At 41.5% G+C, this 24,877-nt stretch overlaps 3 protein-coding genes across 3 annotated transcripts; all 3 read left to right on the plus strand.

The window, feature by feature from the left end:
• The first annotated feature begins 1,506 nt into the window (after window positions 1–1,506).
• LOC143523620 (trace amine-associated receptor 1-like) lies at window positions 1,507–2,526 on the plus strand. Its single transcript, XM_077018178.1, has 2 exons — window positions 1,507–2,032; window positions 2,069–2,526. The coding sequence occupies exons 1-2, from the start codon at window positions 1,507–1,509 to the stop codon at window positions 2,524–2,526; spliced, it is 984 nt and encodes a 327-aa protein (XP_076874293.1).
• A 4,810-nt stretch (window positions 2,527–7,336) lies between these two features.
• LOC143522433 (trace amine-associated receptor 1-like) lies at window positions 7,337–8,371 on the plus strand. The gene has a single exon (XM_077016153.1). It carries the CDS (start codon window positions 7,337–7,339, stop codon window positions 8,369–8,371), a length of 1,035 nt encoding a protein of 344 aa, XP_076872268.1.
• Window positions 8,372–19,796: 11,425 nt separating this feature from the next.
• On the plus strand, window positions 19,797–20,831 carry LOC143522434 (trace amine-associated receptor 1-like). The gene has a single exon (XM_077016154.1). It carries the CDS (start codon window positions 19,797–19,799, stop codon window positions 20,829–20,831), a length of 1,035 nt encoding a protein of 344 aa, XP_076872269.1.
• Window positions 20,832–24,877: the final 4,046 nt, after the last annotated feature.

Raw genomic sequence — 24,877 nt, forward strand, 5'->3', positions numbered from 1 at the left:
CTGGTCTACAGTCTCTGCCATTTCTGTATCAAAATGACGAAATGACGCACACTTCATGTTCCTTCAGTTCCTTAGCCAATATCTTGAATTAGTTTATTGCTTACTTACTGAATGATTAGTTGTTTTCCTCCTGTTCCTTATGCATGGAATAAGTTGCATTATTATTATTTTGCGGGATTTTTCTACATGTATATGTGGTCCTGCTCCCGCATCGCCTGGACTAATTAAACTCCCGCTCCTGCCAATAACAATTAAATTCTGTCCTGCGCTTAGGGTTGCCACCTAGGTCTGACAAAAAACAAGGACACTCTGTCATACGTGAATGTAAATTTTCGGACGGGGGGTGGGGTGGGGGGTGGCGAACGTAAAATGTTACCGGGGGGGGTGGTGTACAATGGACACAGCGAGAAAAAAAGATGGATTTAAAGTGTGCAGAAACAGTCTAAATAGTCGTTTGAACTAACCGTGTGAAAACCGGGACATTAAATGAATTTTTTTTTTTGCCGGGACCGAATATTAAAAAGAAGGAAAACCGGGACAGCCCGGGAAAACCGGGACAGCGACGTGAAAACTGGGACAGTTCCGGGAAAACCGGGACAGGTGGCAACCCTACCTGCGCTGCTAAATATTCTGATGGGTCCCGCGAGACCCACGGGACTACCGCGGGAGTGCAGACCTCTATCATAGACTGCTCGCTCCAGAGTTTTTGATAGAAAAGAAAGAAGTGATACCGGTCTGTAGTTGTTCATGTCAGAGGTGTCAAGTGTTGCTTTTTTCAAGATTGGTACCACCTTTGCCATCTTGAACATGGTAGGTACATGACCCTATACTAAGGAGTTGATGATTGCTGAGATTAACGGAAGGAGTTCTCTTGACATTCTGGAAAAGAGTGGAAGGATAATGTACAAGTGGGCATGTAGTAGGATTGCTAGAAGTCAGAAACATTCAAAATAAAAGTGCTTCACTTAAGACAGGAAGTTAACTTTTCAACACAAATTTTTTCAAAATAAAATACAATTGCTTTGGCTTTAACAAAATATACAATATATGGGGGTGACTTACATTTACTACTAAAGCAGGAATTTCTACAATATCCTTAGTCAAGTGATTTGAGCTAGTACTGACGTGTGCCTCTGTTGCTCCTCCTCCACAGGGAGATAGCAAATGTGTCACTGACATTATAAATACAATGGCATGAATGTTTACGGTATAAATACACAAAGAATGACTCTGGTCTAGAATATCACTTAGTGAATGAATTGGAGTCAGACATTTAGTGGATTCATTGGGATCAGATTGTGAATACTTTGACTGGTTTACAGACTATGTGTTGATTGGCTAAATGTTGCTGTTCTTTCAGAGATAGCATTTCTGTCACTATAACAACTTCACAGATTTTTTGCTGCTGGTGGTATTAAATGTACTTGCGTGGATGCTGGGGGAAAAAGGGGAACCTAATTATTTAATTTGCAGGTATTTTTATTTCAGCAAAGTCTTGACATCAGAATGAATTCATCCCCTACATTGGACATCACCCCTTTGTGTTATGAATCTTTAAATGGGTCTTGTTCCAAGTTTGTTTATCCACTGTTTGTGAGAGTTCCATTGTACTTGTTCTTTGGTTCAGTTGTAATTTTAACAGTGTTTGGGAACCTTTTTGTCATCCTGACCATCGTTCATTTCAAGCAGCTACACATGCCAACAAACTACCTCGTTCTCTCTCTGGCTGTGACAGATCTCCTGCTGGGGGCACTTGTGATGCCTCCGAGTATGATACGCTCTGTGGAAACCTGCTGGTATTTGGGGAAATTGTTCTGTAAAATACACAGCAGTGTTGATGTCACTTTATGTACTGCGTCAATATTAAATCTTAGTTTCATATCTATCGACCGATACTATGCTGTGTGTAGACCCCTGCTATACCAAAGTAAAATCACCACTTTTGTCACACTGGTCATGATTTCCATCTGCTGGAGTGTCTCTGTTATAGTCGGATTTGGTATAATATTCCTGGAACTTAACATCCTGGGCAGTGAGGAGTTCTACTATGAGAATGTGGTGTGTGAAGGTGGTTGTGTGTTGTTCCAAAGTGCTGCATGCACCTTATTTACTTCTTTGCTTGCATTCTACTTTCCTGGTCTTGTGATGCTCAGTATATACACAAAAATATTCCATGTTGCACGAAAGCAAGCAAAATCTATTCAGGATATGAAATGCAAGAGTATCACACAGCCAGTAATAAGCAAAGAGCAGAGCAAAGCAACAAAGACACTGTCTGTGATTATGGGGGTGTTCCTTTCACTCTGGACACCTTTTTTTATCTGTAATGTCATAGATCCTTTCATGGGATACTCAATTCCCTCTGTACTGTTTGATATGCTTGTGTGGATTGGATATTTAAATTCAACTTGCAACCCTATTGTGTATGCTCTCTTCTATAAATGGTTTAGAAAGGCTTTCTGTATGCTTATAACAGGTAAAATATTTCTTCCAGGTTCTTCTATAGTTAATCTCTTTTCACAGTAAAAACACCAGAAAGAGTAGACCACCGCATGTTCAACAGCTTCAGAGCAGCTAAACTCCCTTCCCACAGTGGACTTTTCTAAGGCAACAACCCATCATGCACATAAGCTTCAGATTAAACATGACAAACACTAATCACCAATATTTTTTTTATTTTTCCTTCGTGTACCCATGTGAATAAAAAGGTTTAAAAGTACAAACTGCATTTGAGCCTTCAGCACAAATGGTGGAGATATGTCAAATTATACACCGTCATACATAGTGAGATTTACTAGCTCTGGGATTTTTGGTGTAAGAAGGAATATTCATTGAAATGGCTGGCTTGAATAAAGATGTGTGGGGAATCTCTTAGTTTACACTATTCTCCTGAATATTTTACTTAAGTTTGTAACATGTTTAAATAATAATAATAATAAACATTATTTGTATAGTACTTCCATAAACATAGTTTAAAACGTATATAGATGTATCACCTCAGGAAGATAGTTGCCATAAATTAAAAAAGGAAGAAAAAAAGAAAAATATTATATACAATTTAGTTAAAAGGAAGAATTAAAAGTACTATGAAAGTTATTCAAACAAAGAATTTATTTTTTAAATAAAATTTATATTAAGTGAAATTATTTAAAAACTACATTTCTACATTTCAAGGAAATTAAAATCAAAGGGCCTTAAATGAGATCAAAGTGCCTAGTAAAAGTGAAAACACTGTTAAAAACAATTGTTTCAGAATGGCTTAATTAAATGCCTTACAGAAATCTCATATCAGAGCAACAGTCCAGGCATGATGATGTGAATGCATGAATGCAGAAGTTGCTGTGAGGATATCTCTGGACAGTTCTGACCTTGGTTCTGTGATGAAGATAATAGAATGCTGTTCTTCAGACACTGGTAACACTGTGTTTTAAACCTAGGTCATTGTCAAAAGTGATACCTAGATTTTTGATATAGTGTTGGACCTTAACTGTTCTTGTATTGATTTCTTGCTATTTTTCAGGTTGTTGGTATATGTATATCTGTGATTAATAATTCTGTCTTTGTGTTTATCTGGACTCTGTGTATTCCCAGATTGTTTGTTTATCTATCTATTTCTTTCAAGTTCAGTCTGCCTGTTTTTTCCTGTTTGTTAATGTGGATATCCTTGTTGGCTTTATTACCCTGGACCGTGACCGTGACATTTTTCCAATACTGACTTTATTGGAAGTGCATTTTTAACAGTAACAATGTATTGAAGCAGGTTTGGTAACCGAGGCAGAAACTGCTTAATCCAAAAATCCCAAGGAGGGAAACTTTATTGATAACGCAACACTGGCGCGCGCATGCCCCGCCCCCCAGTGTCACTTAAAGGGCTAAGACTCCTTGAGTGGCCAAGTGTCCATTAGGGAACTCGCCGTGAGGAGTAGTAGTACAGTATCTCCTGACATTACGTTTGTGTAGCTGCACGGTATTATTTGTAAATTTATTTGTTAACGTAATACAAGCGAACTGTTCAGTCAGACAGCTTGTGAAACGAAATACCATTACAATTTCAAGCATTTTAAAGTAGGCTACGTTAGCCAAAATTCCTGCATTTTTCAAACGTGGAACACAAAGCAACATTAAAATTGGTCAGGTAAATGTTTCTTCCCCTGTTTTTGAGGGGTGTTTCTTTATACTACCACATATCGTTACGGAGAACACTGCAAAAAATGACTTGTAAAACGCGCTCGCGTTCTCATGGGGTCGAGCGCTACGGTCAGACACAAAAGTAGAACTGAGCCAAGAAGAAAGCAAAAATATATATTTTTACTAGGGAAAATAAAAATAGCAACGCATAGTTACGTGGATAAGTAACTTTAATCTGATTACTGGACTGGAAATTGTAGCGCGTTATATTACTCGTTACTGAAAATAGTGGTAAGATTAGAGTAACGCGTTACTAAGTAACGCGTTACTGACATCACTGACCGTGACCCCAACTGTTTGTGGATTTGCCCTTAAGAAAACTGGCTCTACTCAACACATGCGTCTGCTTCAACGCTCCATGGGTCCATGGCTGCCCAGCCACCTGTTCATGAGGCCCGAAGGAGGCCAGTTCAAGTTTCCGTGATCCAGAAGGCGTCAACTCCCATTATTGTGGCATGTAAGGAGGTAGTTCCTGCTCTAGAGGCAAAGCCCCTGGACACCCCAGATCTGCTGCCGCTCATTGTCGCTGTGGTACACCCAGAAACCCTAAGCCTACCCCTGCTAATCGTCGCCGCTGCATCCCCGGGCCTGCCACCGCTGAACATCACTGCTGCTTCCGCAGGACCCCTGGGTCTTACCACCACTGGACGTCACTGCCGTAATCCCGGACCCTTTGGCCCTGCTCTCTGGCCCCCACCCTGCTCTGTTCCATCTGTCTTTCCTGCATTTTCCTTTGTTTCTTCTGGTTCTGTTGTTTATTTTTTCCTTCTCCGTTTCCTGGATTTGTTTTTGCTTGTGTGTTTGTCTCTGCCATGGTTCCCTGTCTTGTCCTAGTCTGGTCCCCTGTCCTGTCTGCCCTTGCGTGCCCTGGATTGGCACGCTTTGAGGGGGGGTAATGTCACATATGGCTACGCCCCCTCTCCTAGCAGTCACTCTGGGTTCCCTTGGTTCTGTTGTCCCTTGCCCGTTAGCCCCACCCTGCTTGTCTGTCTGGTTTCAGTCGTTACAGCTCCCTTAGCAGCAATTACAGCATTGCAGACATTTGGCATTCTAGCTGTTAATTTGCTGAGGTAATCTGGAGAAATTTCACCCCATGCTTCCTGAAGCGGCTCCCACAAGTTTGATTGGATTGATGGGCACTTTTTTCATACCATACGGTCAAGCTGCTCCCACAACAGCTCAATGGGGTTGAGATCTGGTGACTGCGCTGGCCACTCCATTACCGATAAAACACCAGCTGCCTGCTTCTTCTCTAAATAGTTTGTGCATAATTTGGAGGTGTGCTTTGGGTCATTGTCCGGTTGCAGGATGAAATTTGCTCCAATCAAGCGCTGTCCACAGGGTATGGCATAGTGTTGCAAAATGGAGTGATAGCCTTCCTTATTCAAAATTCCTTTTTCCTTGTACAAATCTCCCACTTTACCAGCACCAAAGCAACCTCAGACCACCACATTACCTCCACCATGTTTGACAGATGGTGTCAGGCACTCATCCAGCATCTTTTCAGTTGTTCTGCGTCTCACAAATGTTCATCTGTGTGATCCAAACATCTCAAACTTTGATTCATCTGTCCATAACACTTTTTTTCCCAATCTTCCTCTGTCCAATGTCTGTGGTCTTTTGCCCATATTAATATTTTTCTTTTATTAGCCAGTCTCAGATATGGCTTTTTCTTTGCCACTCTGCCCTGAAGGCCAGCATCCCGGAGTCACCTCTTCACTGTAGACGTTGACACTGGCGTTTTGCGGGTACTATTTAATGAAGCTGCCAGTTGAGGACCTGTGAGGCATCGATTTCTCAAACTTGAGACTCTAATGTACTTGCCTTCCACTTCTCCTTCTACTCTGGTTAGAGCCTGTCTGTGCTCTCCTCTGAAGGGAGTAGTACACACCATTGTAGGAAATCTTCAGTTTCTTGGCAATGTCTTGCATGGAATAGCCTTCATTTCTCAGAACAAGAATAGACTGTCGAGTTTAAATTGAAAGTTGTCTTTTTCTGGCCATTTTGTGAGTTTAATCGAACCAACAATTGTAATGCTCCAGATTCTCAACTAGCTTAAATGAAGGTCAGTATTATAGCTTCTCTAATCAGCAAAACTGTTTTCAGCTGTGCTAACCTACTTGCACAAGGGTTTTCAAGGGTTTTCTAAATATCCAATAGCCTCCTTACGCAGTTAGCAAACACAAACATTGGAGTGATGGTTGTTGGAAATGGGTCTCCATACATCTATGTAGATATTGCATTAAAAACCAGACGTTTACAGCTACCACATTAATAATGTATAGAGTGTATTTTTGATGCATTTAATGTTAGCTAAATTGAAAAAAAACTGCCTTTCTTTAAAAAATAAGAACATTTCTAAGTGACCCTAAACTTTTGAACGGTAGTGTACATGGACTGGGCATCTTGTGTGAGTAGCTCGGTGGCTAGCATAGCATGGGTTCTTTGTTTTTGCCGTTTCGGGCCAGCATGGTTTTGGTGCTCACATCCCAGGGAGAAGCAGGCCGACAAATGCTATTTGGATGTCTGGTGAAAAAAGGTGGACATTTTTTTTACATTAACACAAAGCATTACAAAAACATATGTAATACATATGTAGTGAAATGTGTAGTCTGAAAGCATTGCATAATAAGATGATGATTAGTACATTTGTACGATGCAGAGTGCATGTTAAAATCACTGTGTCTTAGTATTACAAAAGGAAGATTAAAGAGATTTACTAATACTAATGTTTTGTATATACTAATAAAGATCATGCTTACTTTGAGGAATGGGGTAACTGAACATGTGATTATGATGAACAGGGCAGTGAACAAGAGTGTATATATAAATCACTCATCCTCTATGTAGCCCTAGTGCAAACAGAGGTAAGACTCCTGTTGTAGCTCTAACTGTACATAAAAATATTCTGTTTTTATTTTGAAACAAAATTAAACATAGCTTCAAAATGTACTATTCAGATACATTTTTCAGATACAGATACTGTTCAGATACATTTTTATGTGGTGTGTGTTTACATACTATGTTTTATTTTTAAACTGTTTAGATAATTATTTGATAATCTAATGATTATGATAAGAATTTCCATTTAAATGTTATTTTTCTCTTTCACAGTTAGATTCTCAGAGATATTACAGGTAAAAACAATATGGACTACAAATGGACTGTTAACCAGAGTGTAATGCAGGAAAACCTTCCACTCTGCTATGCATCTGTGAAAAATTCATGTGTAAAGACTGTTTATGCCTTGGAGACTCGGACATTCATGTACATTTTGCTTACCCTCATAACATTTTTTACATTATTAGGAAACCTCCTGGTGATCATAACCATCATTCATTTCAAGCAGCTCCACACTCCAACTAACTACCTCATTCTTTCTCTGGCTGTGGCTGATCTGCTTGTAGGAGGGATGGTGATGCCTCCCAGTATGTTACGCCTTGTTGAGACCTGCTGGTTTTTGGGGAATTTATTCTGTAAAATTCACAGCAGCCTTGATGTCACAATGTGTACGGCCTCAATATTAAATCTGTGTATAATTTCCCTAGATCGATATTATGCAGTATGTCACCCCCTTCTGTACCACACTAAAATGACCACTAATACTACTTTGTTGATGATCTTTGTATGTTGGGCCCTTGCAATTTTTGTGGGATTTGGGATTGCATTTCTGGAGCTTGGTATTCTGGGTGTAGAAGATTTTTACTACAGTACTATTGCCTGTGAGGGCGGTTGCATTGTGTATCTCAGTAAAACTGCAAGTGTTGTGTTCACAATGATGTATTTCTATATCCCTGCTGTTGTCCTGATCAGTATATACCTGAAAATATTCCATATTGCTCAAAGACAAGCACACATGATTCAAAATGGCCAAGTGAAGACCAGCCAGCGGCAGACATCAGTGCGGAAGACTGAGATAAAGGCTACCAAAACTTTAGCCATTGTCATAGGTGTTTTTATTTTATTTTGGGCTCCATTTTTTATCTGTTCATTATTTGATCCATTTCTTGGACTTGTATTTCCACGTGGTTTGTTTGACTTCCTTTCTTGGGTTGGTTATTCTAATTCCACTTGCAATCCCATTGTATATGCATTATTTTATAGCTGGTTTAGAAAATCATTTAAAATTATTCTACTAGGGAAAATATTTCAGCCTAATTCTTCCAGATTAAAGTTGTTTTAACTGTCTACCATATTATTTTTCCATTCTGAATGTTTGGTTCTGTATTCAGATGCATTTAAAGCTATTCTAAGCTAATCTCCTGCATCTTTGATCACATCATAGATTCATGTCTGTCAATTAGAAATGAACTGAGCCTGATATAATGCTTTTGTTTACGCAACATTCGTTATTGATTTAACTTTGTAATTAGTGCTCTTATTTTGTGCACTTATTAGTGCACATATTTTGTGGAAGTACTCGGTTTTGGTCTCATTAATCTCTGACTGAATGGATTTTAAGATAAAATAATCCCACACAACTGATATTTTACCGATAACTTCAAATTTACATGGCCGTCTTAATGGTTAGGACAGTGGTTCCCAAAGGGGGGGGGGGGGAGCTTGGAAGTAAAACATGTGCACATGTGTCTTAGGGATGCACCGATTCTAGATCGGGTATCGGTGACAATGTGACCGATCCATAAAAACAGATCTATTCAGTCTAATTATATGCTTGTATTGCTTGCTTTTCGGAGTTAGTTCCACCTTAAATCTCCACTCTGTCCCGGATAGAAGTGAACTTGGACAGTTAACAGCCGAGTGAAACACGAAGCACACAGAGGAGAGGTGAATCACTGACTCATACTCGCGCTGGTGGTATTCCACTTAGTCTGTTTATTTGCTGGTTGACCAAAATAAACCTGGGCTCCAGCACTACTTGACTGTTCATACATGAACTGGTGAGTTGTCCAAAGCTCATTGAATGCGTTACTTACAGAAATGAAATAAAGATAAAATAAAGAGCAGTGGTCTGAGTTGGTTTACGGCAGAAAGCTAAAAAAACAACAATATTCCATACATTCAACTCGCTCCCTTAAAGAGACAATACACATATTTCTGGCCGTTACATGATTTGTGCTCTGCGTAATGTCTGCGCTAGTGTAACCCAATCAAAATTAACACTACAATGTGAAGAAACTCCACCAAATCCTGGTAAATGCACTGCAACATTATAATTTCATTTCAGACCAGAGTTTGTCTAATACCTGTACTGTCTCTTTAAGAGAAAGCTAGATGTAACAGCTTTCCCGCTTAGCCTCTCAGTCCGCGGGTTACGAGCTGAGAGGAGGTCAGTGTTTCTTCATGTTCCCATTATAATTGTGTTTTGTAAGACCTAAAATTACTCCAAAACTAGTTTGATGTTAAATCATTCAAAATACTGTGTGACGCATATTTTATGTTTGTCATATAAGAGTAAATGGAGGGGAAAGCGCTGTTTTTCTAGTTTTTCTGTCGGACATGTGCTCGAGCTAGTTTTCCATGTGCGTTATCTGCTAGGAGGGAGCTGTAGGCCTCGGTACTTGAGTGTGTCTGCCGACGGCTCGCCTGTGTGGAAAAAACACGCTGTACACATTGTCTTCAGTTGTTGTTTATTGTTTCTTTGTGAACAGACCATCGAAGTAAAGCAGCAGTAGTTACAGCACTGATCGCCTCAGAGTTCATTCTTCCCCTTCGCTTACTACGGACACGCAGAACACAACGCAGAAGTATTACGGGTGTGTCAGGACAGTGTAAATGACGGTCACAGGACTCACGACACACACACCCGTTACAATGGTGCCGTGACCCGGATGGAGTGCCACAGAGAACAACGCCAGCTTGTTCGCCGAGGTTTGCTTCACTCATGGGACTATAGACTATCCAAAACATTTTTGTTTGCATATGCAACATATTTTGTCTTTCTGGTCCTATTAAGTTTTAAGCAAGGTTTTATTTGCACTGTTTTTTTTTCATCTATTTCTTGCTCTGTTTGAATAGGTAAGCATTTATTTCCTTTACAAACGTCACAATGGCAGGGAGTGGGGCATATGGTGCAAGTGGTGATGTTAACGGTGATTTTGACTCTAGTATTCTGCCGGGAATAGGGAGGGGTTTTTTCAACCGGCCCTGTGATTTAAGAACACCTGGACGGAGAATTGAGTTAGATACACCAGCATTAACGTCCACTCGTTATGTTGATCGAGTTATGCCAAGTCAAACTGACCAATGTGATGTGAGAACACCTGGACAGAGAATTGAGTTAGATACACCAGCATTAACGTCCACTCGTAATGTTGATCGAGTTATGCCAAGTCAGACTAACCAATGCTCAGATTTAAGCTCTCTAATTACTCAGTTGGCTGAAGAATTGGGAAAATCGATTACCGCTCAGCTAAAGGGTAACAGTATGGGCAGCAGTGATAGCGGACATAGTGAAAATCCGAAGCAGGAGCCAGAGGTAACGCTGTCTAACGTTAGGCTTATAATGCAACCAGACGTCAAAGAACCCCCGAACTTTAGAGGTGACAGTACAGATAAATATTCAGTCCAGGAGTGGGAAAGCCTCATGATGCTGTACCTGAAAAAACGTGCTATCCCTTTGCATGAGCATTCTCAGGAGATTCTGGCCAGATTGATGGGCAAGGCAGGCGATGTAGTGAAGATCAAGCTACGCAACCTAGCTACTGATCACTTCCAGAACCCCTCCGTGATTTTTGATATTCTCAGACAACATTTCAGTGACTTGACCTATTCAAATATGCCTTTAGCTAACTTTTATAATACACTGCCTTACAAGAGGGAGGACGCTATGGAATACTGGATTCGGCTTAATAAAACTGTAGATGTGGCAGAGGAGTGCTTGAAACGGCAAGGGCGCAACCTTGATGATCCAAGCCGGGAAGTTAGCATGATGTTCCTTAAACATTGTCCTGATGAGTCTCTTTCCAGGATTTTCAAGTTCAAGGCAGCGGAGAAGTGGCTTGCTTCCGAGATTCAGGAGCGACTAGATGAGTATATGCAGGACAAAAAGGCACGTGATGCTGCATGGTTACAGAACCGTAGCATTACTGAGCATGTGGTTCATACACAGTCTTCCTTGCCACCGGCGCACGAACTTGGCTCTGGTATGCCCCTGCCACCTCCCACTGCCCAGATGCAGCCGATCCATAGTGCCACTGACAATGACTGCATGAAAAGTTTGGTGAGTCTGTTAGAAAAACTGGTTACGCAACAAACTCAGATCCAGTCTCAGGCACCGGGGCCGGGTCACACTTCTCCAGCGGTGTCTAATAGAGCCTGCAGAGCATGTGGTGCCACTAGTCATTCCACGCTTGCACATTGCCGACGTGAAAACCTGTGCTTGAGATGCTTGTCCCCAGGCCACTGGAAGAAGAATTGTCCCACACGGAGTGCTCCACAAGGTCCAGCACCCAGCAGTAATGATTCGACCCACAGCCAGCAGTTAAACTGAATGGCTCGCATCTGGAGAGGGGCGGTGTGAGCGAAATTCATGAAACCCTCGACGATGACAGTGATGCGGAAACCTTGTTCGAACAAAGCCGCGCTAAAGTGCCTCACGGATGCAGGTTAGTCTTCCAAGCCACTCAAAGGGTCCATGCTTTCAGTGAGCTGTTTTACTGCCCAGTCTTGGTCAACAGTTCAGTGCAGCTTAGAGGAATGCTAGATTCTGGTTCAATGGCTTGTACCATGAGTAAGGTTGCTGAGCAGAAACTCCGTGAGAATGGCGCACTACCAAAAGAGATGCATTCAGCACAGGACGTTGTGCTAATTGGTTGCGGTGGTGTGCAGGCACAGCCAGAGGGTTTGTATGATCTAGAGCTACAGTTGTATGACACCACTTGTCTTGTCCCTACTCTTGTTGTACCAGGCCAGCGCGATGATCTTATCTTGGGCTCAAACGTAATCAAACATCTCCTCCATGTGATGAAGAGCAACAGTCACTACTGGGATATGGCCTCAACAAACACGCATGGGTGTGACACAGATACTGAGCGTTTCTTATCTATGTTCATGGGTGTTGAACGGTGGAAAGGTGCTGATGTGCCCAATAAGATCGGGACGGTCAAGCTTACCCAAGCAGTCACTCTAATGCCCAGGTCAGAACATTTAATTTGGGGCAGACTCCCTAACAGCGTGCCTGTGTCTCCAGGCAGCACAGTCATTGTGGAGCCGACTTGCTCCAAAGCTCTTCCCCGTGCTGTCATTGTGGGTCGCGTCATTACTCCGATGTGGGGAGACAGGTGGATCCCTATGACTGTCGTGAACCCAACAGAGAAATCCATAATGCTTAAACGTAACTGCAAGTTAGCTGATGTATCACCCTGTCTAGCGGCTGAGGATCTGAATCTGTTTCAAGGGTTCCAGGCTTTGGAAGACACACCACCATCAGCTGCTCCTCCTAAATGTCCTCCAGTGCAAGCTGCACACCCCAAGAGCTTAGCAGATGTGGGTCTAAGTGACATAGACATCAATTCCAGTCAGATCAGTGAACCTTACAGGCATAAGTTGGTAGAATTACTTTGTGAATTTCAGGACATTTTCTCCAAACATCCACTAGACTGTGGAGAGGCTAAGGGCGTCACCCATCGGATCCGCCTTATTGACGATCGCCCCTTCCGGTTGCCATACCGCAGAGTTCCCCCAGCGCATTACCAGAAGCTGAGGCAAGTTCTGTCAGAGATGGAGGCAAGGGGTATTATCAGGAAGTCAATGAGTGACTACGCTTCTCCCCTGGTCATGGTCTGGAAGAGGGATGGAGGTTTGCGGGTATGCACTGACTTTAGGTGGCTTAACGCACGCACACTGAAGGACGCCCATCCTCTGCCACACCAATCGGACTGCCTTGCTGCTCTTGGTGGGAACTGTCTGTTCAGCACCATGGACCTCACCTCAGGGTTTTATAATATCCGCATGCATGAAGATGATAAAAAGTACACTGCTTTTACCACTCCCCTGGGGTTGCACGAGTACAATCGCTTGCCGCAGGGGTTGTGCAATAGCCCCGCTACTTTCATGCGGATGATGCTTGGCATTTTTGGTGATCTAAACTTCTCAAGGCTGCTCTGTTACCTGGACGATCTTTTGGTTTTTGCACCATCTGAGGCCGAAGCTCTGTGTCGACTTCGCATGGTGTTTGAGCGGCTGAGAGAGAACAATCTGAAGTTAGCACCCAAAAAGTGTCATCTCATGCAGAGGCAGGTGAGGTTCCTTGGTCATATTATCAACAGTGGAGGTGTGTCAGTCGACCCTGCAAAGGTGGATGTCATCACAAAGCTAGCAGTGCGCGATATGATGGAGGATGACGGATCTACACCATCTGTCCGCAGGATAAAGTCCTTCCTCGGCATGGTGTTCTACTATCAGCATTTTATCCCACAGTGTTCCGCCATTGCTAAACCTTTGTTTGCTCTGACTGGAGGGCAAAAGAGAAGGGGAAAAGCTGGCAGGGCTCAGAAGCTCCAGGGCACATTCCGCAAACTTACCCCTGCAGATTGGTCAGATGATTGTACCAAAGCCTTCCAGGAACTGAAGAAATCTCTGGTGGAGTGCGCTGTACTCGCACATCCAAATTTTGATAAGCCTTTCATACTTTCAGTCGATGCATCTCTGGACGGACTCGGTGCCGTTCTGTCGCAGGTACCAGAAGGAGAGACCAAAGCCAGACCGGTTGCTTTTGCCAGCAAGACATTGAACGCAGCACAGAGGAAGTACCCAGCTCACCGTCTGGAATTCCTGACGAAATATATATAATATATATAATTTATTTATATAATATAATATAAATATATATTTATATTATATTTCCTCTTTTTTTTTACATATAAGTAATGTTATCACGGATGTACATAGGAAAAAGCATTGAACTGAATTTGGCCAGCTATATTTCCTCTTTGTTATATTTTATAAATATATTTATATTATATTTCCTCTTCTTTTTTTTACATATAAGTAATGTTATCACGGATGGCCAACTATATTTCCTCTTTTGTAGATGTAAAGATGAAAAAAAATAATTATTTTATATTTCCTATTTTTGTCGATTCAGCACAGTTTTACTCTATCAGATCGGTATCGGATCAGTATCGGCTGATACTAAAGTTTGGGAACCACTGGGTTAGGAGATGCCACTGAGCTAAATTGGGGAGATGCTATGCTCGTGTGCTGAAGGTGTGCTGGAAAATGCGGACCGGATTTTACTCTCACTGGCGAAAACAGCAAAAACTGGAATAGATTATCTAAATGGGTGCGCTTGAAAACCTGGATCGGACTTTCAAAAAAAAAAAAAAAAAAAACTGGTTCGGGTGTCTGGATTGGCATTATATCGTGCCTGCCGATCCGATACCAATACGCATTGTTTGCAAATATCGGTTCGGGCCAAGCCTAATGACAGTAGGACCAGGAAGGGTGTGATTGGGAGGAACACCATCTCTGGTCTGAAGCTGAGTGGAGTTCTGTGACGAGGCAATGGAGCTGTTACATCTTTAATATCCATTTCAACAAAAAGCATGCACATACACAACACACCAAAGAGAAGAAGGCACTATGCACTACAGTAACCACTCACAGAATGTGATCCAAAGAGCCAAAAAAACAAGTTCAAAAGATACACCCAGCCCAACCAATACAAAAGGGCAAATCTAAAAGAGAGGTAAAAAACAAACCGAGTCAAAAATGCCATGGAGCTTCATGAACCAGAGCCTTGTGAGGAGGTTGCAGGGGAAAAAAAAGAAAAAAAAAACAACCAGCTCAAATGACCACTGCAAAGAAGAGCAGAAAGTGTACCCAAGACATAAAGCACAAATGACTGTGATGTATGTGTGAGTGTGTGTTTATGTGCAACCTAAAAGTGTAACATAGGATAAATGTATGGAATGTACTTACCAGCAAGGGTAGAAAGCTGCGACAACACTCCCCCAGAGGCCAGAGGCAGGCAGAGAAAGACCCGGGAATCCCACCCACCCATGGCCCCCCCAGGAGCAGTGGAGTCCCAGGGCCGCACTTCCCAGTGACTTGCTGGTCTTGTGGCACTGGTTGGGGAAGCCCGATAACACATCAGAGCCAGCTGCAGAGCTGGTTGTTTCAGGATGTAGCCTCTTGGCTGCACCATTTGATTGTGGGTAACGGGGGCTGGACGTAGTATGCACAAACCCATACTGTTCCTGGAACTTTTTGAATTCTGCAGAGACAAACTGTGTTCCATTTTCACTCTCTAGCTCCAGGGGAATACCCCACCTTGCAAACATGTTCTAAAAAGCTGGCGATGACTTGTTAGCTATTGATGCAGGGCACTTGAGCTAGCTCCAAGAACCTGGAGTAATAGTCCACTACAAAGAAGTACTCTTACAGACCTATCCACACTCACATAGGTCTGCAGCGGTCTTCTGCCAGGGACCATCTAGAAGATGTGTTGTAATCAGCGGCTTTCTCCTGTAAGATGGTTTATTCTCTACACAGAATTCACAGGATTTTACTTTCTGTGCAATATCTTGGCTAATTTCAGGCCATCATACCGACATCATGGCGCTTTCCCTGCACTTAGTCAGTCCAGGATGACCTTCGTGAATTCGCTGCAGCCTTTCTTCACATTGGAATGTTGCAATCACTAACCTGTCTTGATACAGGAAGATGCCATCAGGTTCAGAGAGATTTGCCTGTAAATGGGAGAGTTTTGCCATTTTGTCAGGCCAACCACACCTGATGTGTGTGAGTACCATTTGCAGCACCGTGTCCACCATGGCTGCATTTTTTATGCTTTCCAACCTGTTCAGATACAGGTTTGGATCTGGTGACTGCTTACACATGTGCAGTGACTTCTTCAGTGTCAGACAGGTTTTTTCATCTAGAGGATTTCTAGACAAAGTATCTGTGATGATCATTTGTTTGCCAGACACATGAACTATGGCCACATTAAAGGATGATTTTCTTGATAGGGGAAGACATAAAAAGGTCAAAAGAAGATGTGATGTCTTGTGCACGAGTGACTGCCAAACGTGTAGGTCCTGGTATAATCCAAATCACATTAGCAGCCATGCAGGGGGGGGGGGTTAATTTCTTGAGCAGGAAGACCATTCTTTTCTGCCATCTTTTGACAACCATATGTTGCCGTTTGCAAACTGCTGATAGTTTGGTCTTGGGGCTTGCTGCTGGTGAGTTGGTCCTGAGGTTGTTTCGGAGCTGGCTGACAGGCTGGTCCTATGCTGGCTGCACACAGGCTGGTCCAAATGGAGCTGGCTGATGCTCATCCTTCTTTTCAAATCAGTGTCAGAAAATCAATGATTTTTCACAAATGTGATCCTCACATTTTGAAATTTCTTCTTCTGAATCACCATCAACATCCTCTCTCTTCCAATATCAACTGTAAGGCAGTCTGAACAGAGAATCACTTCGGCATCTTGATCATTTGTGGTATGGAAGCATGCTGACAGAGCTATTTATAGTATCATGTCCCCATGATTGGTTCCCGCAAGACAGAGGGTGAAATATGTGGGAATGTGGGTTCAGATAGTATTGATTGGTCCAATTTTGCAACAATTTGGTCAACTTTTGCGGGAACAGAGCATACTGTGGGTTATCACACCAAGTGCTTCGGCCTCTATTTCTCTCTCTCACTCTCTCTCTCCCTCACACACACACAGGTCCAGAGAGGAGGGAGGAAAAATGAGGGTGCACAGGACCTGTGATTTCTACACATTGACTAGCCCAGGGTCCAGTGGACCCAAAGACCCTGTATGTAACATATATTAAAATATGTAAAACCAATTACATTTTGACTACTGTATGCTTTACTTGTTTGTAGGCTCATTCTCTAGTAGTGAACTACAGTATGTATGTGACGTCTCGTCACAGTGCTGTTCTTTGCATTCAGTGTTTCTGTAGGTGGTTGTTCTTTTTGAGGAAGTCAACAGTTGTGCTTTCTTGTGTTGTGTTGTATGACCAGGGAAACATTTGCCTGTAAGTATGTCATGTTCAGTTGCTGCATGAATTTATATAAAGTTTATGTTTGATATAAACAAAAATATGTTGTATGTCTGTATTACAGTTTTTTACAATGAGTAAGCTTTCAGGAGAATTTGGCTTCTGGCTTTTCTTGGGATACCTATTGTCTGTCTGCTGAGCTTGTAGCCACACACATACGAGCAGGGGCAGAATAATGTATGTAAACACCATTTGTGATGGTGCCTGTAGTTAAGGACGCCTTGCATCATAGTCATAGCACATCTTTTGGACTGGAGGAACAAGGAGGCCTTGGCTTGATGACCCTGGTGGGGAGGGGTGGGACCTCACTGTAATGTAGTATCCAGGCAGAGAAGGATACAAATGGGGTATAGTGCTGCTTTTATTGAATATGAAACAAATGCTGGAGGCGAGTAGCACAGAAGTGTTGCACAGAAAGTGGGGCCGGTCCAGGGTCACACCGGGGGAGTCCAGGAGGTACAAGAGGGCTAGGCAGGGGATGAGGTCTGGGGAGCAAGCAGAGGTCAGAACATGGGTAATCAATCAGACAGAGAGAACGCTCTGTATGCGGCATGAGTCAGCAATACTTTGAAACCAGGAAGCAGAATACTGGCGTTCAAATAGAAAGGTGAAAGGGTATGGCAAACGAGAGGCAGGTGCAGCTAATTATTCAGAGAGAGGGACTGAGTGCTATTCCTAACAGAACTCCCCCTCTGACAAGTGGCTTCAGCCGTTCCAGAGCAACTTGCGGAAGGACGACCCAGGTGTCTGTGCACTGAAAAAGTGGGATAAGTGGCGTGAAACTCGGCAATGAAAGAGGTCTCCAATATGTCCCTTGCCGGGACCCATGACCTCTCCTCTGGGCCGTACCCCTCCCACTCGACCAGATATTGAATCCCGCCTTGCCACCGTCTAGACTCCAGAAGTGCATGGACGCGCTGACCGTCAATGTCCAGAGGTTCAGGTGGGTTGGTTGAAATAGGTCTAACAGACATGGGGCTAAAGTGAACAGGCTTTAGCAGGGAGACATGAAATGTTGGTACTGGGGAGGAAGTTGTATTTTGTAAGTCACAGCGTTTACTCGGCTAAGCACCTTAAACGGTCCAATATACTTGGGGCTGAGCCTCTTACTGGGCAGGCAGATATTCAGGTTACGGGTTGATAGCCACAGTCTCTGACCTGGGTGGTAGATCAACGTGGGTAGACGCTGACGATTCACATTGCTTTGTCATGTGTGCATGGCCCGCCTCAGGTGAACATGAGCCAGTTCCCAGGTATGAGCACTTTGTCTAAATCACTCGTCTAGGGCTGATACTTGGGACTAGAGTCCCATGGGAAGAAAGGTGGTTGGTACACACTGGAATGGAGTTAGTTTAGTGGAGGAATGAACCAATGAATTACGGACATATTCTGCCCAGGGTAAATACTTATTGCACTCTGTCTGGGAAACACAATATTGTCTCAGGAACCTTACTATTTCTTGATTAACTCACTCTACATCTCCATTAGACTGATGATGATAACTTGAGGTTAAACTGGCTGTAATCCCCAGTTGTTTGCAGAACTGTTTCCAGACCTCAGAGGCAAATTGTACTCCTTTGTCCGATGCAATGTCCTCAGGTAGTCCGTAAACATGGAATACGAATATAAAGATAGCCTGAGCTGTCTCCATAGCTGTTGGTAGTTTAGGGCATGGTACTAAACAGTAACTGGGTGATCCTTGGAGACTGGAATGCCAGGTCGCCATGTATGGAAACCTAAACTCTACCTATTTCAAGCCTTAAAGAGGCTTGAAAATAAAAGGAGCAAAAGGGAACAATGGGGGAATAGGTAGAGAATAAAACCATGAAAAAATGGGGGAACAAGAGGAACAACCTGAGAGAAGGACTCAAGAGGAAAGATAACGAAACCTCGAGAGCAAGTCTTGAAACTTCTGCCAAAAACGTCTGTCTGATCCGCATGCAAAAAACACTGAAGTACATCTCAGCAATGAGTGCCTTCAAGTGAGCTTCTTATAAAGGCTACAGAGCAGGTGTTGCTCATTTAGCCTGAGTAGCTCCCTCTGGTGTCCAGCGGCTGTACAGCACTGAAACCAACCCTTAGACTTGTCCTGAATGAGCTCAATAAAATCCCCGAACATAGCAATGTAATACATATGTAGTTAAATGTGTAGTCTGAAAGCATTGCATAATGAGATGATGATTAGTACATTTGTACGATGCAGAGTGCATGTTAAAATCACTGTGTCTTAGTATTACAAAAGGAAGATTAAAGAGATTTACTAATACTAATGTTTTGTATATACTAATAAAGAGCAATGCATTCCTGAGGAATGTATTGTCATGGGGAAACTGTGAACATGTGATTATAATGAACAGGGCGGTGTACAGGAGTATACATATAAATCACTCATCCTCTATGTAGCCCTAGTGCAAACAGAGGTAACTGTAAATACAAATGTTCTGTTTGTAATTATGAAATAGTATTACACAAAGTTCTAAATGTACTATTCAGATACATTATGTGGTGTTTGAACTGTTTATATCATTTTTTCAGGTGACTGATAAAGATAAGGATAAGGATTTAAATTTCACCTTCATTTAAATTCTCTTGCACGGTTAGATACTAATAGAAATTACAGGTAAAACAATATGGACTACAAATGGACTCTTAACCAGAGTGTAATGCAGGAAAATCTTCCACTCTGCTATGGATCTGTGAACAACTCGTGTGTAAAGACTGTTTATGCCATGGAGACTCGGACATTTCTATACATTTTGCTGAGCCTCATAACATTATTTACATTATTTGGAAACCTCTTGGTGATCATAACCATCATTCATTTCAAGCAGATGCACACACCAGCTAATTACCTCATTCTGTCTCTGGCTGTAACTGACCTGCTTATAGGAGTACTTGTGATGCCTCCCAGTGTGATACGCACTGTGGAAACCTGCTGGTATTTGGGGAAATTGTTCTGTAAACTGCACAGCAGTCTTGATGTTACATTAAGCGATGCCTCAATTTTAAACCTATTTCTAATTTCTATAGATCGATATTATGCAGTTACTCACCCTCTTCTGTACCCCATTAAAATTACTAGTAAAATTACTCTCATTATGATCTTTGTAGGTTGGTCTCTTGCAGCTTTTGTGGGATTTGGGATAACGTATCTAGAACTTGGCATTATGGGTGAAGAGGATATTTACTACAGTACCTTTGCCTGTGAGGGTGGTTGCATTGTGTATTTCAGCAAAACTGCAATTGTTGTGTTTACAATGATAAACTTCTATATCCCTGCTGTTGTCCTAGTCAGTATGTACCTGAAAATATTTCATATTGCTCAAAGACAAGCACACATGATTCATAATGGCCAAGTGAAGACCAGACATCAGCATACAAAAATGCGGAAGACTGAGATAAAGGCTACCAAGACTTTAGCCATTGTCATAGGTGTTTTTATTTTATTTTGGGCTCCATTTTTTTTCTGTTCATTGTTTGATCCATTTCTCGGTCCTGTAATTCCACGTGGTTTGTTTGACGTGCTATCTTGGATTGGGTATTTCAATTCCACTTGCAATCCCATTGTATATGCATTCTTTTATCGCTGGTTTAGAAAATCATTTAACATAATTCTACAAGGAAAAATATTTAAGCCTAATTCATCCAGACTAAAGCTATTTTAAGTGTCAGTAAGGTTCTGTTTTCCATGCAGAATGTTTTGTTTTGTATTCAGAATCCTTAATCCTAAAATCCAGTTTCCACTGAATTCCAGTTCCAGTGAATGTCCTGTGCCTGTGGTAGGCCTTTGAAACGTGGCTCCACATCTTAGTCTCACTTTTGTCATTCAGAGTATTAATTAAAAATAAACTGAGTCTGATATAATGTCTTTGTTTAAGCAACATTCATTATTGCTTTAACTGTAATTAGTGCTGTAGGTGTTGGCCAAATTTATCAAGTAATCAGTCTTATAAAATTACCTACGAAATGGTGGAAATTTAAATAATATTTAATTTACCCAACGTAATATAATCAAAGTTCCCACTACCTGCAACTGAAATCTGTTCGATAAACAAACTATAAATCTGAAGGTGATGGTTTGAATAATACTTCTGGCTTCAGGTTACAACTGAGAGACAACTCAGATGACAATATTCAACACAGAAAACATTTATTTAAATACAGTCCGCAACAGTGGCGTGCACAGACATTTTGAGGGGCAAGTGCTTGGGGGGGGGGGGGGGGGCACTTTTTAGCGCACTTCATTATAAAAAATTATTACAAGCACATGTTGAATGAAATTTGACTTTTATTTGTAACATTCTCTAAATGTGAGTTTTCAATGGAAAAAAGTCACACCGCCAACTGATAAAATCCATATCCAATATTAACTATATACAGTCATTGTTAAGTCCTTCAGTTAACTTCTGTTTACCCTCCACTGTCTGCAGGCCTTGTTGCATATATTTTGCAATTAATAAATCAATATAGGCCTACAATTAAGACAGTAAAAAGACCAAAAAGTAGGAGGAGTTATAGGCTACTGAGTGTTTTCATTACATGAATGCGGATTGGCATTTTTCACAGGTAATGGGGAACTTCCCGTTTCTTCTTTCACAAACGAATGTGTTAATTTATGTTGCCTAACTTGCTTTGATCATGCAGAAGACCACTTCTAGGCACTATGGAGATGCCTGTGTAGAGGACTTTATGGGTGTGGCAGAGGCCTGGAAAATTAAAGAAAAAGTCTACCGTCTTAAATGGTATTAAAAACATCTTCTGATTTACTTCAGTTCTTCTTATTCTTCCAATATCCTGAGCAAAGCTCCCAAAATGAAAAAAATTTGGTCAGAATTTCCAGTGTTCTGTGTTTGCTCTGTTTTCTGCACTCATCTATTGGTCTATAGTAGACTGGTGGAAAAATAAACAAGATGTTGAAGTTTATGCTTATGTTCATTGATTCATTCATCATTCAAACTTAAATTATAATTTCTCATGTTAAATATTGAAATGCGATTAAAATGCAATAAATTTCAATTAATTAATTACAAAGCTTGTAATTAATTCGATTAGTTTTTAAAATCGCGTCCCACCCCTAATATTTATAAATTTATATATATATTCTTGGGTGTTCTGCTGTTTAGACATGCATGCTCATTAATTCTGTGTGTTAGAGTCATAGAGACCTGTGTATTTCCATATTCATGTGCTGCATTATTTTAGACATATCAATACACTTGTATTCCGGTGTAATATCTATGTATTAGTTCATATGTTACTCATCAAATGTAATCATTCTCATGTGTGCTTCTGTGACCTCACATTCATGCCTGTCTGTACATTATGTGTCATTTATTGTCCAAAAGTGGAAATTAACAATGGCTCAATGTGTAGACAAATAGAACCAAATTAATACTTATTTAGGCAGAGTATGTAAGTCAACTTATTTAGGAATAGGGAATTCCCTTTGTCTTCAAATTGTGCTAATCTACCTTCTTCCGTTAAGTCATTAAATTGGACCTGGAAAGACAAGCCCCCCCTCGCTCTCTCTCTCTCTCCCTTTCTCTCTCTCTCTCCCCTGTCCAGGCATAGGTGTGACGGGCAGGGTGAGCGAAATTAAATGGAAATGATCACGCCAAGTCTCAGGGAAAAAGGATGGTTTAATAGGAAAAGTGTGCAAACCAAAACTTATCGACTTATCCAAATTAAGGATATATATATATATATATTAAGGAAATAACCAGCGGTGACTTGGTACAAAGGCAAGACATATATAGACAAACAAACGACCCTCAGGTGAGACGGATCACGGGCTTCGCCCACCTGAGGGACGCACACAACGCAACAATTACAGGACATCTGCCGCTGTAAACGGGGGCGACCAGTAGGGGGCCCGCCGTACCGTGACAATAGGTAATGAATATTAAATAATACAGGCTCAATGGTCAATGACATGATGACCAAGAAAGTGCCTTACGATGACGCCCCTAAAAGTTGGATAAAAACCCTTGCTCAAGGAGAGACAATTAGCTTATCGGCCTGGCAGACTTGGAAGGACTTGGAGAATTTCGTCAGACTCGCCGAGGCTCAGAGACTCGTTGGAAACACGCCAAACCATCGCGACCAACAGTTTGCTGGACTCACGCTGAACACCGCAGAGTCCACTAGAGAGATCCCAGAAGACCACAACTAAAGCTCTCACAGAGTCCAACAGAAGATTCTTCTATATTTTATTTTCTTTCTTTTACGTGTCGTCGTCTAGTCTTTCAAGTCAAGCTCATTTTCTTTCTCAGTTAAGTATCTGCACCAGTTTGTATGTGCCCTCCAGCTATGACGTCACCGCAAAGTCTTCGCGATTCGAGCAGTCTCAGCTGAGACCGACTCCGCTGACCTAGCCACCTCAGGAGGAAACGAACCGTGAACGCACACCGGTTGGTCTGCTTCACAACACACCTCTTCTTCGAAGTAAGGCACAGAGTTTATATGCTGCTTTGGGGTTGCCAAACCTTTAGCCTGCCCAAACCTTCTCTTTCTATTTTCTATTTTCCTTCTAAATACCTTGTGTCCGTCCCTGGGTCCTAAGCTAGTTAGAAAACATCTTAGTGTAGCCATATAATCCATTTAAATCCCATGACCCTTGATAATTGCTGATTATTCAATGTTGTTTAATTTTCTATTCTTTGTTGTTTAGTATTATATCCCTGGTTTAGATTAGTAGATTCACATATAGGTTTAGTTTCATTTTGAGCCAAATCATTCCATATGCTATTCTTCACATCAATTGTAATATTAACCATTTAATAAATTTGGACATTTGTTCATTAATCTGGTCACGGTGGTAAATACATATTTTGGTCAATGGTATTAGGTCACTGCGCAGAACCAGAACTTAACCCTTTAGTAATGAGACTGATTAAACCATATTCCACCTATCTCCATTATCACAATATTGGTTCCTGAGCAATCAGGATGGTGCCCAGTTCATAATCCATAACTAACATATGTATCTGCTACACCAGTAAATTGAGAGCTTTGGTTTAGGCTCAGCTCTTTCTTGACTACAATGGTCCAGTACAGCGTCCAGTACTTCTGTTCTGACCTGACATACTTGAACTCCTCCACTTGGGGCAAGGACTTACTCCCAACCCAGAGAGAGCATTCCACCCTTGTCTGATTGAATACCATAGTCTCAGTTTTAGAGGTGCTGCTTCACATCCTGTTATATAATCTCCCATTATATAATATATAAAGATTTAATATTCTTACAGGTGTGTTAACCAGATGTAAAATTTGTAGAGAAGTGTGTTTATTGTAGTGCTATATAAGTGTTACTAATTCAACATAACCAATACCTGACCACCATCTAGTGGCAAGTCCACAGAACTGACTCAGTTCCAGGTACAAAGTGATGTCGTAACCACAACTAGCATTGTAACTACTTACTTCCCAAACTAACATGTCCAAACTTGAAGACTAATATAAAAAGGAAAGTACATCTCCCAACTGACATGAACAATAGTTTTAATAGTCACAAGAGAAATATGCTAAATGGTAGTAGGCCTACATGTTAACTAAACCAAACTAAATGAGCACATGGGATAACGTGCCCACTTGATAGTAATAGTAAAAACTGTAAACATCAACTAAATTTGGTTCACATATCAGAATACCAATATGAAAAGAACATGCACAAATTACATTTTGTTATTTGAGTATCTCAGGTTTATCAATG

This window comes from Brachyhypopomus gauderio, chromosome 9, assembly GCF_052324685.1.
Source record: "Brachyhypopomus gauderio isolate BG-103 chromosome 9, BGAUD_0.2, whole genome shotgun sequence".
Taxonomy (NCBI): domain Eukaryota; kingdom Metazoa; phylum Chordata; class Actinopteri; order Gymnotiformes; family Hypopomidae; genus Brachyhypopomus; species Brachyhypopomus gauderio.